Consider the following 17,923-nt stretch of genomic DNA (forward strand, 5'->3'; position numbering starts at 1 on the left):
TACACTCTCATAGAAAGATGCCTTTTATTTAAAATGAGCTTGAAGGAACAGAAAATGTTGTTTAATGCCCAGCATGGTCACTTGCTTCCAACAATATAAAACTAGTTGCAATTGCTACCACATTGAATTACATGTTGATACCTGTTACATGAAGGTGAGGTCAGTATGCATTTTGTTATCTTTAGAGAAGTCTTGAAGGTATGCCAACATGATCTTTAGCACCATATTGTTCATGTTGGTCTTTGTTATTTTGTGCGGACTTTCCACATGTGACTTTGAAGATTGGTTTTGTGACATGCTTTGTGGAATTGCTAAGATCTTTTGATACCCATTGTACAAAGTATTAATTACAGATAGACCGATGTGGTAATTTTTGTTCGTTATTTTGAGGCATCTTAATTTAAATGGCACTTTCTGTACCATTTCTGTAGTTTTTTTTTCTTATTTTCTTATTATAGTTTTTTCTTTTCTTATTTGTATCACCAAATGGTAACATCAAGAGTCATGAACACGTGGTTACGCTAAAAACAAGCATTTGCAATTGTTTTGTTTGCGAAAGTTAATTTGCAATTAACCTTCCCTCTTCTGTTCTTTGTTTCTCTTTTGCACTGGAGTAGGTGTTGGAAAAAAACTGAATCCTTTAATGAAGTAATGTTGGGTGGGCCTTGAATGCTCACATTGTGAATCCCTCTCATAAATATTTTGTGTGTGTGTGTGTGTTAATTTTTTTCTTTTAAACAGTTCTGTTTAAAATACTTTCATTATTCAGTGGTTATTAACATGTATTCATAAAAGAATGATCTGTTCTAGTTCAGGCTGAAAATGGCAGACGCCCTCTCTTAAGTGATGCTAGGTTAAAACTTTCTCTGGGACTTTGATCAGTTGCAGACAAGCACCAAACATCTCACTGTCAGAGATGGGAGAGCTGTGCTGACTCGAAGGTATGCTGTTCTCTAGATCTAACTCCTGCTAAAAAACCCCACAGCTTATTACTTTCTAGACTCGGCATCCAAGGGATCACAGCTTTGGAAGGACTTTGTTTGGATACTGCCTTGCTTGCCCTGTCCCTCCCCCATCTCATTTCTGGTTGGAATTTGGTCAATGTTTTCATTCAACCTTCTAAATTAAAAGATGTTCTGATATCTCCTTTTAAGATGTTTATCTTAAATTTCAGGGTATTATTCAATGTTGGTAAGTGTTAAGAAAGACGTGGCTACAGTTGTCTGAACTGAATGTGTTTTCTTTGAAAGTTTATTTACAAAATATATATGTTTTGATATATTTACTTTAAAGAAAAACAGTCAAATGATGTGGGAGAAGGTCTGCTTTGCATTTTAAGGCTTACCAAGTTATTTTCTTCCATGCCTATAAAACAAACAAACAATGGAGAGTGTTTGGGTTTTTTTGATGGAGGCACCAGGAAAAAAAGAGATTTTCAGTCTCTGTCTTCAGGGATAGGGAAAATCAAAATCCTTACCTTTGAAATAAATTATAAGTAGGTTGGTCTTTTTCGGGAATTACATTCAGTCTCCTGAAACATTCACACAATGCACATTTGATAGCGTGTGTCCATAGTTGCCACATGCAGCCTACAAGAAAACCCTTTCATTGAGGCCACATTAAAAAAAAAAAAAAGGTATATCCTCAAGAGAGGGAACCAAAACACCAACATGCAGGTGCGTAAAGGTGGTATCCTAATGCCCTGCCACCTTTTCTGTCATTCATATCCCCCATGAGTTTCTGGTTTGGTTTGGGTGTTTTCTTTAGGATTTCCCGACCAAGAGGGAATTAATTTGCAAGGAGGGTGACAGTCTGAACAGGAGTTTCTTAAGAGGAGACATTTAGTCATTTTGGAAAATGTGTCTGCATAGATGGATAAACGCAGGTGAGAGACGATGAACATGGTTAGCATGACTATACTGGCAGGTACATCAGCGTGCAGTCCCTTTGCTGTATTGCTGTTTTCTTAAAAACAGTGAAAACTGCTGAAATTTTGTAGATTCAACACTTTGAAATGAGGTTTATTTAGGAAAAGAGGAAGCATTTTATAGTAACTTCCTTTCAAATTCCTGTGCGTTTTAAAGCAACTTGTTAGTATCTTATTAGAAGAATTATTTATTCCATCAGTTCTTTTAGTGAGCAGTACAAATGCTTGAAGAACAGATTAACAGTTCTTTGGAAGTTGTAATGCTTAATAGAATGTGTTTTAAAAGTAGTAATCTTTTAATACTGTTTTGGCGGTTTCCATTCAGAATTTTGGCCAGTTCTTGCCAATCTTGTAGATTTGAAAAATTAGACACTTGTCAAGAACTTCCCAATTAAAACTTCTTCCTACTTAAAAAGCAAACCCAGTTATTCTGGCAAACTGCTTTCCGGACAGAGGACGCACACCCTGACCTTTTATCCAGCAGGTTGGAGCATTTCTGAAAGTCACTTTGATTCTGCCACCTATATCAGCACAGTTCTGTAAACATGATTATTCCCTGCAGTTTCTCTTTGGTACTTTGAGGCTGTAATATTGAATACTTTTTTTTTTTTAGCATTGAAAAATAGTAATGGAAATTACATGCTGCTTAAAAACTCAGAATGTTACTCCTTTGTCAGACAAACCAACGTATTTCTGTAGCAGTCCCAGTTTTGGTTTTAAAGTATTGGTAAAATGAAGCATGAGTCTTTTTGGCACCTGTAGGGTGTTAGCCCTCTATATGAGAACCTTTAAGTGACATTGAATGCCATTTGCTCATCGGTGAATCAGGGGAGCATTTGGTTCACACAGGGTATGGTGAGCAACGTGCATCCTGCCCAGGCTGCAGTCAGCAGCAGCAGGAAACTGCATTGCACCAGGTTTGTAGGACAACAGAGCATCTTTGAAAGCTGACTGTAAAGGAATCTAGCTGAGGAATTAGTTGTCTCAGCTAGCATTTGCACATCTGGGAAGCAGGTTTGTGTTTCCTAACATCCTTGCCAAACTGGTAGGAGCTGGGTGTGCCTAGATCTAATTTTGTCTCTTGAGAAACCAAGCTTTTGTTTTGCAAGTGACGTGCTTGATTTTTAAACTTTTTCAGTCAGTTCGGTTGTTCAGTGTTTTGTTTTTGCTTTTTGTTTCTTAGGAGGTCCAAATATATGGGCCATCACCTCTGAAGAGCGGGCCAAACATGACAAGCAGTTTGATAACCTTAAACCCACAGGAGGCTACATTACAGGTTGGTCTGAGATTCTGGACTACACATTAACTTCTGTGTACGCATAAGTATCTTTGTAAAACAGTTTGCAAACTACATCCTATTTCTATCCATTTGTTGTGTGACTAATAACCATATTCTTTGGACAAACAGCCACGGGTTATTATTAAACTTATACAAGCTTTCGGCTAAAGTGTGGCACAGGAACATTCTTTTATTAACCCTGTCACTTCTGCAGCTAGCAGTTATATGCTGTCTAGGTTCAGAATCAAAGAGTATCAGGCAAAATCTGTGCTTAGATGGGAGGCTGCCAAGGAACACTTACAGTAGCTATTATGGCAAGTGACGCCACAGACACCAGAAGTGGCTCTCCTCTGTCTGAACAGTGTTAGAGAATACTGTGCTGTTAGGTAGCTTTGTTTTGGAGGAAGAGTCAGGGAGAGAGATGCTGACAGCTTGTCCTTGTTAATGACTGCTTGAAATTTATTAACCCTTGGGCCTTCAGTGAGTTCTGGATAGGCTAATGGAATTTCACAGTGGCCTGCTGTCAGTTCCAGTTGCATTTAGCTGCTTCTGCTCTGAAACAATGGGGTCATGTTGCTGTGCATCTCAGAATTTGCAGTTTTTAAGTATAAGAATCTGCTTGTGATACCAAGAAAAGACTCAAGCTCACTGGCAAAATGCCCCATTCTTAAATCAAGTATGTGCATGAGCACATAATTGTTTCTACCTGCCTAACTATCTGCTGATGCCCTGTCTGGTGACTCCACTGCCTCGGCTTTTCTTCTTTTTGGGCCAAAAAGGACTGAGGAGAAAGTGGGAATTTGTCTGCTTGGAACATGCACATCTTCTGGCTAAGTGATACATAACTGCTGCTCTGGTCACACAGCACTGGGAGGTTGTGTTTACCACTAGCTGAAAAGTATTCAGTCCCAGGGACTACCTGTAGGCCACATCTAGCTTTTACCTGCACATATATCTGCAGGCTTCCTTATTTATTTGGCAACTGCTTGAAATGAAAGGTGGCGTATGAATATAAGGGAAGAAAGAGGTGAAAGAATAACCTGAAGTCTTAGCTTGAAGTATCTGTAATTCACTCATAGGTAGGCATTAACACTATTATCCACGTTTTACTACATGTTTGTTTACAGCATGATCAGTGCCAATTGATTTGGAACTTGATATGAGGTTGCACAATAGTTCCCGTTCCCTTCCTGAAATACTGAAATAGTGGATGTTCTCTGATGGAACAGAATATTATTCAGAATGTGATATTCTCCCAGATTTTCTGGAGAAGCAATACTGGCTCAAGTTAGATTGGGTAAAGGAAAAGGAAAGAAATAGCATGCTCACTGTTCCCTGTCAAAACAGTTGGTTCAGGACTAAATATTCAGTCATTTTTACTTTTCTTAATCTTGAATCTTTAAAACTGTTAACAGCTGTTGACTTGTGACCTGTTAAAGCTTTCTATAACTATCTGAAATTACTTCTCAAAGCAAAGATTCAGGATTGCAGAATATATGGGTACCTGCCAGTCACTGTCACTAAGGAAGGGGTTAGGTGGTATGAAACTGGAAAGCTTGGTATTTAGCATGCTGGTTCCTTTTTGAAACTTTGATCCCACAAGGGAGTACAGAGGTCTTCTGAAAATCTGTGTCTTTAGTGTAAAAGTCTGTCTGTCTTTCCTGTTTATCACAGGTGACCAAGCACGTAACTTTTTTATGCAGTCAGGTCTACCAGCTTCAATCCTTGCTGAAATATGGTAAGGTATTCTTTTTTCTTTTTTCCTAGGAGATGGGTAGCATTCAAATACTATCTTTATTAGGGTGTGTTGTCTCAAAGAGGCTTTCAGCAGTTGAAGTAGGGGTGTTGTCTGCATCCTTATTTTAATTAAAAAGCAGTATCTTTTTAAATATTTCTCATGATGTTAATTCAGATTGTATCATATTGAAGACAGCCTTTTTAAACTGTAGTAAGTGCTTGAAACAAAACCAGTGATAAATTGCAAGACTCTCATAGAAGGAAGTGCCTGGTGGACTGCCACAAAGGTTAAGCTATATTTATATTTTTTATGAATACATATAAGAGCAAGTGGTGACAGGACAAGGGGGAATGGCTTTAAAGTGACAGAGAGTAGAGATTTAGATTAGATATTAGGAAGAAATTCTTACTATGAGGGTGGTGAGGCACTGGCACAGGTTGCCCAGAGAAGCTGTGGCTGCCCCATGCTTGGCAGTGTTCAAGGCCAGATTGGATGGGGCTTGGAGCAACCTGGTCTAGTGGAAAGTGTCCCTTCCACTAGAAGGGGGCTTGGAACTAAATGAGATTTAAGGTTTATTCCAATTCTGTGGTTCTCCATTTCTATGATTTTTAATAATATAATGGTAAAGGAGGTAAAAAAATAACACTTCAAATAACAATAAAGAAAAAAGAGGTAAATAATGGATTAAGGAATTGCTGGAGATACCAATTGAATGATGTTTGAAATACTGGTAACCACTAAAATGGCAATAAGGTTAAGTATGGGAAAAAATATATGCTACTAAACTGGGAATGGAAAATACACTGCAAGTAGAAGACAGGAAAAAAATCTAAAGCCACAGAAAGTGTTAGTAGAAGGTCAGTTATAATACACTGAGAAATCTCCATCTCACAGTTGAGAGACCCCACCTGCAGTACTGCATTCAACTTCGGGGCCCCCAACAGGACATGAACAAGTTGGAGTGAGTCCAGGGGAAGCCACAAAGATGCTCTGAGGACTGGAGCACCTCTGATGTGGAGACAGGCTGAGAGAGCTGGGCTTGTTCAGCCTGGAGAAGAGAAGGCTCCTGGGAGACCTTAGAACAGCTTCCACTGCCTAAAGGGGGGCATACAAGAAATCTGGAGAAGGGCTTTTTACAAGGGCATGGAGTGACAGGACAAAGGGGAATGGCTGTGAGTTGAAAGAAGGGAAATGTAGATCATATATTAGGAAGAAATTCTTTACAATGAGGGTGGTGAGGCACTGGCACAGGTTGCCCAGAGAAGCTGTGGCTGTCCCATCCCTGTCAGTGTTCAAGGCCAGGTTGGACAGGGCTTCAGCAACCTGCTGTAGTGGAAGTTGTCCCTGCCTGTGGCAGGGTGTTGGAACTGGAATCACTTTAAGGTCCCTTCCAACCCAAGCCATTCTATGATAGCAACCAATGCTATAATACAGAAACTAGAAACACACCTGTTCTTGGCAGCATGTATGTGGTGATTGCAACACTTCTCAGTCTTCACTGGAATAGTGTTCATTTTGGGGTAGTTGGTTGTTATCAAGATACATATGTGCTAAAAGGCACACAGTGGAGGCTCATAATAATTAAGAATAACTCCTTGTGTGGGAGTTGTGAAAGAATATTAACAAAACTAACTAAGTGCAAACTTAGTTTCTTCTTCAGACTCTTAAATTGCCTAGAAAAGAGTGGTAAAGAAATTTTTGCATAAGGTCTTGGGGTTTTATAATTAATAGTAACAGAATGATAGGCTAAATGTAGCTTAATGCCAAGTCTGATTTACTTTTGTTTTTTCCTTCCTGATTTTATTTACTCTCCTGTGTCCAGTCCTCACATCTACTAAGATTTCATATTTTCTGTCTGACCAGAAATTCAGTCTTTTTATGTATGCATTGTTGTATATATATTTTCTGTTGTAATTAAATTTATTTGCAAAAGTGTCAGAGGAAGACACTGTGGATATCGGGCTTAAAAAGCCCTCATGTTTTGTGGTTTAATGGAGTTTTCACAGTGGGTATATAGTGCCTTTAGCAGGTTTCTGCATCTTCCTGTTTCGGATTCTTGTATTTCTTCCTTACATTACCAGACATAAATTTAAAATAATTAGTTTGGCTAGTACCACAGAAAATAGTCTAGCAGAGGCAGCAGGTCTATTCACTGAGCAGAGGACTACTGCTTTTCCAAGTGTCTTCCTTCTTTCTCAAGTTTTTAATATAGAGCAACTTTGAACTCTGCAGTAGGCAACCAAGTGTGTAGTCAAACTTCTGAGGGTTTGAATGTTATCAAAAGTAGAAAATCTGTAAATGGTTTTCTTGTACAAAACCAGTAAATAAAACAGATAGAAAAGCTTCTCATTAAGTGAAGAAGTTAAATTTACATTTTTTCCCTTGTGGGCTTTTCTGATTTTGTTTTATTTCGGTTTTAAGGACACTGTCGGACCTGAACAAGGATGGAAAGATGGATCAACAGGAGTTCTCTATAGCCATGAAACTCATCAAGCTGAAATTGCAAGGACAGCACTTGCCTGCAGTTCTCCCTCCTGTCATGAAACAAGCTCCAGTATTTTCACCACTAATGTCAGCTCGCTTTGGTACTTATGAATACATAATTACTTAGTGTTCAGAGGTAAAAATCCACAGTTAATTGCAGCCAAATACAAGTGTTAATCTGACCATGACAGTTGAGTGAATAAGTGGAAAAAAAAAAAACAAGGATATTCTGACTTAGGAAATTCACAAAGTTACTTTCTTGACAGTTTTGATAATTTAAAGACAGTTAATGGTAAACCTTCTATTGAATTTTTGACATGAGGTGCAAGAAGGCCATTCACATCTGCCATCCCACTTGCAGGCTCTTGTACTGATAGTCTTTTTTTGTCTCCCTCCTACTCATCTAGCTATTTATACTTGGGATTTTTGAAGTTAAATTCAGTAAACGTCAAAGTTTCCGTGGAACACTTACTTTAAATATTTTTTCAAAATTAATTGGCTTGTCTGGTTTGGTTATATGATCAATTGAACAGAATTATTTTAACTTTTTTTCCCCTTTCTGATGATATTTTCAGATTCAGTGCATGCCTGTTGGTATTTTGTTGTTTTGTAGAACAAAATATATATAATGACTTGAGCTGTATTCCAGAATTAATGCATACTTCTATGCTGAAATGTATGCATATATTAATTACACACATGACTTAAAATATCTGCCCATTGCTAAACCTTGTGCTTTTGCATACAAGTGCCTGCATTTATAGACAGCTCCGGTTGGTATATGATTACTTCCTATTAACTTTCTGTCATCTCATCTGCATACAAGGGTTATCTTCCACAAGGCTCATCCAGAAATTCAAGTGCCCTTAATCACTTCAGGCAGCTGCCTGAAAGAAACCATTTGCATGGGTCCCTAAGTAGGGACTTTACAGTAGTGTGGATCCTTCCAAGGCCAATGGTTGGAGGAGACTTAGTTCAGAAACATTACCAGCTTTTCCCTGTAGAGGATTGTCACAGCTTTGTGTAGTTTTTGCCTAGCATAGGAGCTTGGAGTTCTTGCTGGAGCCTCTGCAATATTAAATCATGAATTGTTGTCTTTTTCTCCAGGAATGGGTAGTATGCCAAATCTGTCCATGCCAACGTCTGTGTCTACGATCACACCATTAGCTAACATGTCTCTGACCTCCATGGCTTCTGTTCCTCCTTTGGTTATGTCCACTCCCCTGGTGCCTTCTGTCAGTATGTCCTCGCTGCCAAATGGAACATCTAACCTTTTACAACCTTTGTCCGTACCTTTCTCTTTAAGTAAGTACAGTGTTGTGGTTTAATCCCAACCAATAACTCAGAACCATGCAGCTGCTAACGCACTCACCCTCTTTTTCTTCCCCCCACTCCTGGAGGGATGGGGAGGAGAATCAAAAGAATGTAACTTCCACGGGCTGAGATAACAGTCCAGTAACCAAGGTATAACACAAATCACTGCTGCTGCCACCAATAATAATAATGATAAGGGAAATAACAAGGGAAGAAAATAAAACTGCTTGCCACCCACTGCCCGATAGCCAGCCTTACCCGAGCACTGATCTAGCCCTTCTGGGTAACTGCCCTCAGTTTATATAGTGGGCATGACGTACTGTGGTAGGGAATACCTCTTTGGCTGGTTTGGGTCAGGTGTCCTGTTTCTGCTTCCTCCTGGCTTCCCCTCCTCCCTGCAGAGCATGAGGCTCACAAAGTCCTTGGTCAGAGTAAACGTTACTGAGCAGCAGCTAAAAACATTGGTGCCATCAGCGCCGTTCCCAGGCTGAAAGTCAAAAACACAGCACTGCACCAGCTACTAAGGAGAAAAATGACTGCTACTGCTGAACCCAGGACATATAGTAAAGTCCAGTACTTGTTTTCAGAATTGTGAATCTTATTTTCTCTATGTCTAATTCCAGACAGGAATGCTAATATTTGAATGTGTGTTTAAGAAAAAGTTACTAAAAAGTGTGTGTGTTTTTCCAGAGTTCACATTTGTCAAATCAGTTCTAACTAGTTAACAACAAGGCACTGATCAAATTTTCTGATTTCTGTCAAAACCTTGAGTGTTTGTTACAAAACATTACCTTATACCAGGTTGTTTTACAGTTTTTGTTTTGCTTTTTTTTGTTGTTGTTTGTTTGTTTCAGCACTGCCTCATACTGGTTCTTTAGGTGCCATGGCAGGAGGGTTTGGTGGCACTAATATACAGAAGGCACAGTCACTAATCGACTTAGGATCTAGCAGGTACGAAAATTAAGTTTAAAATGGTTGTATTGTGAGTTGTATACCTTGCGAAACTCGTGGAAGATTTCTATTTTCAAAGTATATTAAAAATTAGTCTATTTAATATGACCTGTCAGGTCTGAAAATGGATTGTTTTGATATGCACAATAATATTTTCAGTAGTCTGGCAAATCTGTCAAGAAGTAGGAGAGGAGTTCAAATGTAAGAAAGCGGTGCCAAATAGAAGGGAAGATAGCTCATTAGTAAATAGAAGTAAAACTTCCCAAGTGGTTATAAAAGCAATGTTTATGGGTTGATGTGCTCATTCATTTTAGAGGGCACCATGTAATGAGCAGGAATGTATGAACAGTATTTGTTATAAATATTTATGCATTAATTTGTTTTATGAATAATACAAGATTATGAATCTTTGTAGTCAGCTGCTCTGCTTCACTGATTTTAGAGCTTTGCCATAGACAAAGTGAGGGATTAGACCTACCTATCCCATTTGGCATCAAGGGAACAGTCTCCCAAAAGGCAGTACTGGGGGCATCTCATCCCAGCTGAGTTCTGGAAGGGGACTTAGAAAAGGTGCACCTTCATTTCTGTTGATATAAGGCATGTAGGGTGAACACGTCTTACTTTGGGCTCCTCATGCAGGCACCTGATGTTAGATGTTCAGTGAGATGATTATAGACATTGTGTGTGCCTGTAATCATCTCTGAACTTTTTTTTTTTTTTTTAACAAAAACTTTTCTTGCCTGGCGTTGTAATGTTACAAAGTAGCTCTCCTTCAGTGTTACTATTGACAGCATTTTCACCATCACGTTACCTAATTCTGTGGAAAGGATGTCTGTCCAGCATCAGGCTGGAAAGGCTTTGTTTCTATCAGCATTCTTTATTGCCTTGAATAACACTGCAGATAGTATTTTTTTTTTATTTGACAGAATAGGGGGTTGCCTTAAATAAGGCAGGCCAGATGCACCTGGGTTTGTCTGATGTTCAAAGATGGGACACTATGAAAATGCTGGTACTTACAGGTAGAAGGTTTATAGGTATATCTAAGCACTCCATCAGCCCTATTCTGCAGAAATTGAATGAGTTGGGAAAATTCCATTCAGCCTGTCATTGTCACTAATGGAAAAAAGAGGTGGAATATAGTGACTTTTAACACCATTAGAAGCTGTTTCTTGCGTGTCAGTATATCAGATAACTTTTTATGCTTATGGTTGTTCATTTGCATACATCTTAAAATTGCTTAGACATCTGCCCAATGCTTCACTGCCCTTGTAAACATTCTTATCAAATTTGAGATGTTTTCCTGTGGTTTTCTATAGTGTTATTTTGCAGTGGTGGACTAATGAATTAGGTGGCATTAGTGCCTGTGATACCGAGGGAACAGGATCTCGATTTCAAGAGTTTTGGTTTAGATATGTGTCCATTTTCACAGTGAAATCCCATAGTAGTGTTGAAAATAATCTATAGCACATTAGCAGAGGTAAAACTTTGTGAAAGTTATTTAATGTTACCAGAATATACTAGATATCTTCTGTTTCAATGCCTGTTTATTAAACCAAATAACTTAGAATTCTTTCTTTATCTCTTTTTCTTTCCTTTTCTTAAATTGTTACAGTTCAAATTCTTCCTCTAGTGCTTCACTAGCTGGGAATTCGCCAAAGATTGTATCCTCAGACTGGGCGGTCCCTCAGGCCTCCAGATTAAAATACAGACAGAAATTTAACAGTCTTGATAAAAGTATGAGTGGATATTTATCAGGTGAGTGTAGCATTTGATATGGAGTGGGAAAACCAGCAGTGTTTTCTGGGGGATGGAATTCCGGCTTGGGGTTTGACTTGCATATGAAATAAAAACCTGATATTCAGACCTATGCAGGAGAAAGTGGGCTTCAGCTGCTGGTTCCAATAAGCCAAGAAATGAAAATAGCCATCAATTTACTGGCTTGGACTCAGTGTTAGACCTGGGGGAGTCTAAGGAGACAGAAGTCTCCTCAGGTAGACTGAAGCTACAGCAGCTGTCAAGGGGAAGAGGAGAAGAGTAGTAATAGTGGGATCTAACTAAAAGAGCCTGAGAACCAGACTGGGGAACTTAGCTACATAAAATCAGCAGTCATTTTCCAAGCATCAGTCTTTGGACTGAGACTCTTTCTTATGACTTTATAAAATGGAGGACATCTCACAATCATTTTTTGTGCCATGTGCTCTGATGTATGCATATTAGTAATTGCTTAGATATTTGGGCTTTATCTTTCCAAAGAAAGCAGTTTGGGAAAGACCCTGGTACTGCAGCCATTCATTGGTACTTGTAAAAAGTAATTTAAGGGAGTCATTCCTTGCTGATTTTCAGTGACATTTGTGCTGTGCCACAGCATTATGGTCATTACGGAAGACTCCACACAGTTAATGCAAGAGTAGAGTTTTGTTAAAAAGTTCTGATAAAACCAGATTACTCACTGTAGAGTAAAGCACTTGCCTAGAAGTTAGTAGGTATAAAGTCAGTGTGTATGTCTGTAGCTGACTACATTTCCTATTTTAAATAAACCCTTACCAAGAAAGAGACTCAGTACTTTTTATCTTATTCAGTTGATTTTGGGCTGAAGGTTTCACTGACCTGCCCAGAAAGGTATATGTTTCTTTACTATCAAAGGAAAGCTTTCAAGTGTGCTAGCTCAAGATCAGGTAGACTGTCAGCTGTGCTTTTTAAACAGCTGAGGAGATTACCATAAATACCAATTTTTCATGTCAGCTTTTCTGTTAGGTGCTCTTGAGTGAAAAAGACACAAATATTTACATCTTCATTGTGTTCAGGTTGTAAAGCCTGTTAAGCCTGGAAGTAAAGCCAACTGTCAGCCATTGATGAAAGTGGATTAGATTAATATTAAAAATAAACATGCCCCAGTTCGTGACCCATTTTTTCGCTACATGTGAATCTTTGTTCAAAGTGTTTATTTTATTAAAATTTTACATTTTCACTAAGGATTTCAAGCAAGGAATGCCCTTCTGCAGTCAAACCTTTCACAGACTCAGTTGGCTACTATTTGGTAAGTTTAGTTACTGATTATGAATTCAGTGTGGTTTTGGTATTATGAGAGGAAATGTACTGTATTAAATAAGAAATTACAGAGGGAAACCATAGATTTAAAATCATAAACTGAAACTAAGCTGTTACTAAAACTTGTTTTTGAATTAGTTCTGTTTCAAAAGATACCATGACTCTATATTTTTTCTTTTTTTTTTTTTGTTAAACTCCATCAAATAGTGCTGATACTAATTTCAGGTTTTGATTCAGTGATGTGCTAGTTTAACTGAGATGAGGGTTTATTCATTTTAGAAGGATTCAGAAGTCAAGCTTGTCTGTTTTAAAACATGGAGGAAGATTTAAAATGAAGATACCTTTCAGCTTTTTAGAGTTTTGCTGAGGTTCTTATAAAGATATCTGCATATTACGTTTTTTAAGGCTTGTCTTTACTGTGGTGGTGGGAGTGTTTACAGTTGTCTGAAAGCTTGAATAATCTGCTCTGCTGGATTATGCCTTCAGACATAACTCAGATGTTACACATAAAATATACTGGCCAAGCAGACTTCGCAATAGCTTGGTGCGTTACATCCCTTTCCGAGTTCCCTTTCTTCTTCCTCTTTATCTCAGGACAGTCATTTGTTTGTGTCTAGCAGCAGCAAGATGAGATATTCCTTATATTTGTTCAGCTTGTTTGATTGTATGCTGTGAAAGTAAAGATGGAATGTCAGGTTGTATTCCTGTACTCTGGAGTATGGGGAAATGAAACAGGTGTATAATGACTGTTTCCCTCCTGGCTGCCTAGCCTGAAGATATCAGTAACTCATGTGAGGAGGTCTGTATACCCCTATAGAGAAGATTAACAGCCCAAGTTTCAGTTTTGCCCAAAGTAAGGAATTACCAATGTTTCTACTGGGGTGCTTTATTCATGGTGATTACTGTAATGGTATTGTTATATGTGAATAGTGCTGGTCTGTGAACATAATAAAAATCCCATTTCATCATCTCCTGCTTTTGTTTTTCACTGTGGTGTGTGTGTGTTGGGTGTTTGTTTTGTTGTTTCCTTTTTGATTTTAGCAGGGTTTGGTGTTTTTTTAGCTGCCCTTTTTTTTTTTTTTATTTTTTTTTTTAACAAGCAGTTGTTTTACTAAGTGTTAAACTTCAGTGAGCTCTAAGGACATATTCCTGCAATTGTATCTACACAGACAGTTCCTTGAGAAAGGTTCCTGCCTTTTGGCAGGAAAAGGTTCCTTTTCTTTCCTGCAGCTCTGGAAACATTTCACTGGTTTACCCCCAATGCACACACCACCCCAGCTGTGTGGAAAGCATTTTGTAGGCTAATCATGTGATTGTGTGGTTTGCCCTCTCCTTAAAGAGGGTAGGTAATCTTTTCCTCACTCATTGCAAGGTACTCTGGGGCAGCTCACATCTTCCTTGCGCTGTTGAGAAGATACAAGGGAAAAAATAATTCTGTGCAAAGGTTCCTGTTATAGAATTTGCTGTAATTTTATGTAATGTTTTGGGTTTTTTTTAATTAGAAAAAGTATGGAAAAGTGGTTACTAGCATTTTGAGCTCGTTAAGAATGATGCTGGATTCTCTTCCCAGTTTGTCTCCTGGTGATGCAGTAAATCAAGAGATGTCTCTTAACCTTTCCTGTCCTTTTCGTGTATGTTATGAAAACATCTGAATAGCAGTACATTATTAAAAAAATAATATCTGCCTTCATGAACTATTCATGTTATTAATTGTAATTATTTTTACCAGGAAATTTCACAGGAATTCTCTATTTTAAAACTAATTTTTCAAGTGAATTGTTTCAGCTGTCATTTGTGAATGATTTTGATGCTTAGTTCTAATCATTATTGTTGTTAAAACTGTGCAGGTCACTAGCTGATATTGATGGAGATGGACAGCTGAAAGCTGATGAGTTTGTGTTAGCCATGCACCTAACAGATATGGCCAAAGCTGGGCAACCTCTGCCACTGACTCTGCCTCTTGAACTGGTACCACCTTCTTTCAGGTACATCACTGAGGGCAGTGAAACATAATACATGTTCAATATTTTTTTTTTTTTTTACAAAGAAAAGAACTGTGTTATTTCTCTAACAATGGTGAGCTGGTTTCTTTTTTCATCCAGGAGTGCAAAAAATACTGAAAATATAAATGGAACTCTGCCTTCTTACCAGTCTGTGCAAGAGGAGGAGCCACAGAAAAAACAACCCGGTAAAATAGGCTTTGCATTCTTAATGTATAAGGCTGTCTTTGATGGGCATTGAAACATTTAGAAAGTGGAAGACACAATCAAATCGCTAGAGAGCTACCTTTAGGAAGATAGATCCCTTTTAACTTGGATGGTAGGAGGGTTGTTAAGTGGAAGTAGACAGCCTATTACATCTAATAGGATTGAGAAGGCAAAAATAAGGCCTGTTTTTAGCTGCAGGAAAGGAAAAGTGTGCTGATTAATAATGTATTTTAGATAAGAAATCCTTTATGGACAAATGCTGCCATGCTACTGCAAAATTTTTTTTTCCAGTTGAAAGTTCCAGACATTACTTTGTTCTGGACATTTTGGAAGCAGGGGGTCCCAATGTAGTTTAATTCTCTGGAAACTAGATGCAACTTGCACGTAACATAGATTCTACTGTTGACTCCCTCATTCTACCAGCAAAGGTCTCTTACATGCACACTGCAAGACATGACTTGCCTCTCTTTTTGGAAGGATGGTTGCTGGGAGCCTAAATCATTCCTTTGTATCTCTTTTTATCCTATGCTGCAGTAATTGGACTTGATCCTGGGTTTTTTTCTGCTGTTTTTAACTCCAGGAACTCTTGCAGGGAACACCCTTAAAAACTAAGCACTTTCTCTTTGTGTTAATGTTTCTTGCACAGTTGAAAACCTTTTTAACAGAAGTCTTTCATGGCTTATAAAATCTGTTCTTTCACGTTTCCTCTAAAATTCAAGTAATTTTCTCGGTTGGTTTTAAACTATTCCCCCCACATACATTGGGATAGTCTTAGGAAAATTTAAAGGTAGCTTTGGAAAGAGAAATTATACTTTAACAGATGCAACATGCTTAACTCATCCATGACCCAACAACCTGAGCTTGCCAGAAAGTATCTATGTTTAGTAACATAACCAAAGTACTTGTCTGAGGGCAGTGTTTTGCACAGAACAGAAATAACTACTTTTCTTTATTTTAGTGACATTTGAGGACAAAAGGAAAGCCAACTATGAGAGGGGAAATATGGAGCTGGAAAAACGCCGTCAGGTCCTGTTGGAACAGCAGCAGAGAGAGGCTGAACGTAAGGCTCAGAGAGAAAGAGAAAAACAAGAGCAAAAGGAGAGGAAACGTCAAGAACTGGAACGGAAAAAACAACTGTTACTGGAAAAGCAGCTGGAGAGACAGCAAGAGTTGGAAAGACAAAGGGAAGAAAAGAGGAGGAAAGAAATAGAAAGGCGGGAGGTTGTTTTCTTGAAATTGTTTTTTTTTAATGGTTTAAGGAATATGTGCATGCATATACAGTATTCACTTGACAGAGCATGCAGGGTTTGAATTCTGGCTTGGGTTCTGTCTCCTCACATGGCCATTGGCGCAAGTTGTCTTGGGGACAGACCATTATTTCTGTCTGAAATCATTGTATCTGTTGAAAATGAATCAACTGTTGGTGTAGGCTGAAGATTTTCAGGACAGATGAGATTTTCTTTGATAGTTTTCTTAGACTTATGCAAAAATCTGCTAGCCAGACAAGATTGTACTGAATTCATAATTGACAGTTGAACTGCAGACAGATTTGCTCCTATTTGTTGTCTCAGCCATGCGTAAGACTTACTTGCGTATTTTATCTATAAAATACTCAAAGGTTATGAGCAGTTATTTGTCTGTGTGCTCATTTATGAGCATTATTCGATGCTAAACAGTCTTTCAGTCTGAATTATGTAGCTTCTCTTCATCCTGAGTTAAGAGCATGGCATGAAGAATCTTATAGGATGACTTCCTCCATTCTTTGATGCTGAAATTTGTATATAAGAACACTTCTCAAAAGACACTATGTTGTGTTGTCGTTATGCTATTTAGAAACAGAGCACATTATATTGAATCATGGTCTCCGAGTTCTGCATCTCCATTATAATTTAAGGTAATGTGATTTTTCTGCAGGCAGCAAAGCAAGAACTTGAGCGCCAGCGACGATTGGAATGGGAAAGAATTCGTCGCCAAGAACTTCTTAATCAACGTAACAGGGAACAAGAAGAAATTGTCAGGTTGACCTCTAAAAAGAAGAGCCTTAATCTTGAATTAGAAGCCCTGGTAAGACAGAAGTTTCACTACACATCTTGAAATACTATTTTAAAGTATGTAAAGCTTAGAATCTACATTAATGGCCCACTAAGAGTTTATCGCTCTGTTTTAGATGAGGAATCTCAAACAGGTAATTTGTGTTGTTTTAAAGAATTGAACATAAACTAATCTGCCCACAGATTTAGTGTGTGGTATAATTGGTCTTTGATTTCTTTGTAGACAGACAAACATCAGCAGATCTCAAGCAGATTGCAAGATATTCGAAGCAAAAAGCAAATTCAAAAAACTGAACTGGAGGCTTTAGATAAGAAATATGACCAAAGGATCATGGAAGTTAATCAACTACAAAACGAGCTTAAGGTTTGTAACTTCCTGTTAAGCTTGTGGTTTTCCTTTACTTCCTATTATGTGTTTCCATAATGCTGTTCATAATACATCCCCGTAAGGAGGAACAGTGAATCAGATTATAGTGGAGAGAGGAAATCAGCAAGATCATCAACATTGCAGAGGTTTTTAGTTTTATTTGTGTTAAAGAAATTATTATATGGATTACAATAAGCTGATAGCTGAGTGAGGACACTTGTCGAAACCTCAGCTGTTCTTTTGTGAATCGGTAATAGTGATTTCTCTTTAATTATAAATTATTTTATGGCTCCAGACTCAAAGTGTTACGAGGAATGTTTTTCTGTATGCAGAGCAAGTTGTTCTTTGGGTTGAATTACCTTGCTGCTCTTCTTTTCTTTGAATAGCAAGTCTTGAATTATTTCAAATCAGTTGACTACCATAAATCACCCTCTACTTAATGTGTTTTGTTCAAAACTCATTCAATTTTAATAGTATATTTTATATTATACTATAATTTATTTCTAATATAAATACTGTTAAAGTATGGAAGTGTTTTTTTGCTCTACCCCATAATG

General features: G+C 38.1%; 1 protein-coding gene across 4 annotated transcripts in view; it reads left to right on the forward strand.

Moving 5' to 3' along the window:
• ITSN2 (intersectin 2) overlaps window positions 1-17,923 on the forward strand; it is an 83,677-nt gene that overhangs the window by 26,161 nt on the left and 39,593 nt on the right. For 3 of the 4 annotated variants that reach the window (XM_057427603.1, XM_057427604.1, XM_057427606.1), the window contains exons 3-14: window positions 3,111-3,203; window positions 4,881-4,944; window positions 7,366-7,529; window positions 8,536-8,733; window positions 9,597-9,693; window positions 11,306-11,448; window positions 12,667-12,730; window positions 14,589-14,726; window positions 14,844-14,929; window positions 15,907-16,169; window positions 16,863-17,012; window positions 17,223-17,363. In XM_057427603.1, coding sequence (XP_057283586.1) covers window positions 3,111-3,203; window positions 4,881-4,944; window positions 7,366-7,529; window positions 8,536-8,733; window positions 9,597-9,693; window positions 11,306-11,448; window positions 12,667-12,730; window positions 14,589-14,726; window positions 14,844-14,929; window positions 15,907-16,169; window positions 16,863-17,012; window positions 17,223-17,363 — 1,601 coding nt within the window. Of the gene's footprint in view, window positions 1-3,110; window positions 3,204-4,880; window positions 4,945-7,365; window positions 7,565-8,535; window positions 8,734-9,596; window positions 9,694-11,305; window positions 11,449-12,666; window positions 12,731-14,588; window positions 14,727-14,843; window positions 14,930-15,906; window positions 16,170-16,862; window positions 17,013-17,222; window positions 17,364-17,923 lie in introns of those variants that run through there. The other variant, XM_057427605.1, reaches the window with a different exon arrangement.

The sequence above is a fragment of the Pezoporus wallicus genome, unplaced genomic scaffold, assembly GCF_028554395.1.
Source record: "Pezoporus wallicus isolate ANWC-B61680 ecotype Strahan unplaced genomic scaffold, APGP_CSIRO_Pwel_v1 contig_6464, whole genome shotgun sequence".
In the NCBI taxonomy this organism is placed as follows: domain Eukaryota; kingdom Metazoa; phylum Chordata; class Aves; order Psittaciformes; family Psittacidae; genus Pezoporus; species Pezoporus wallicus.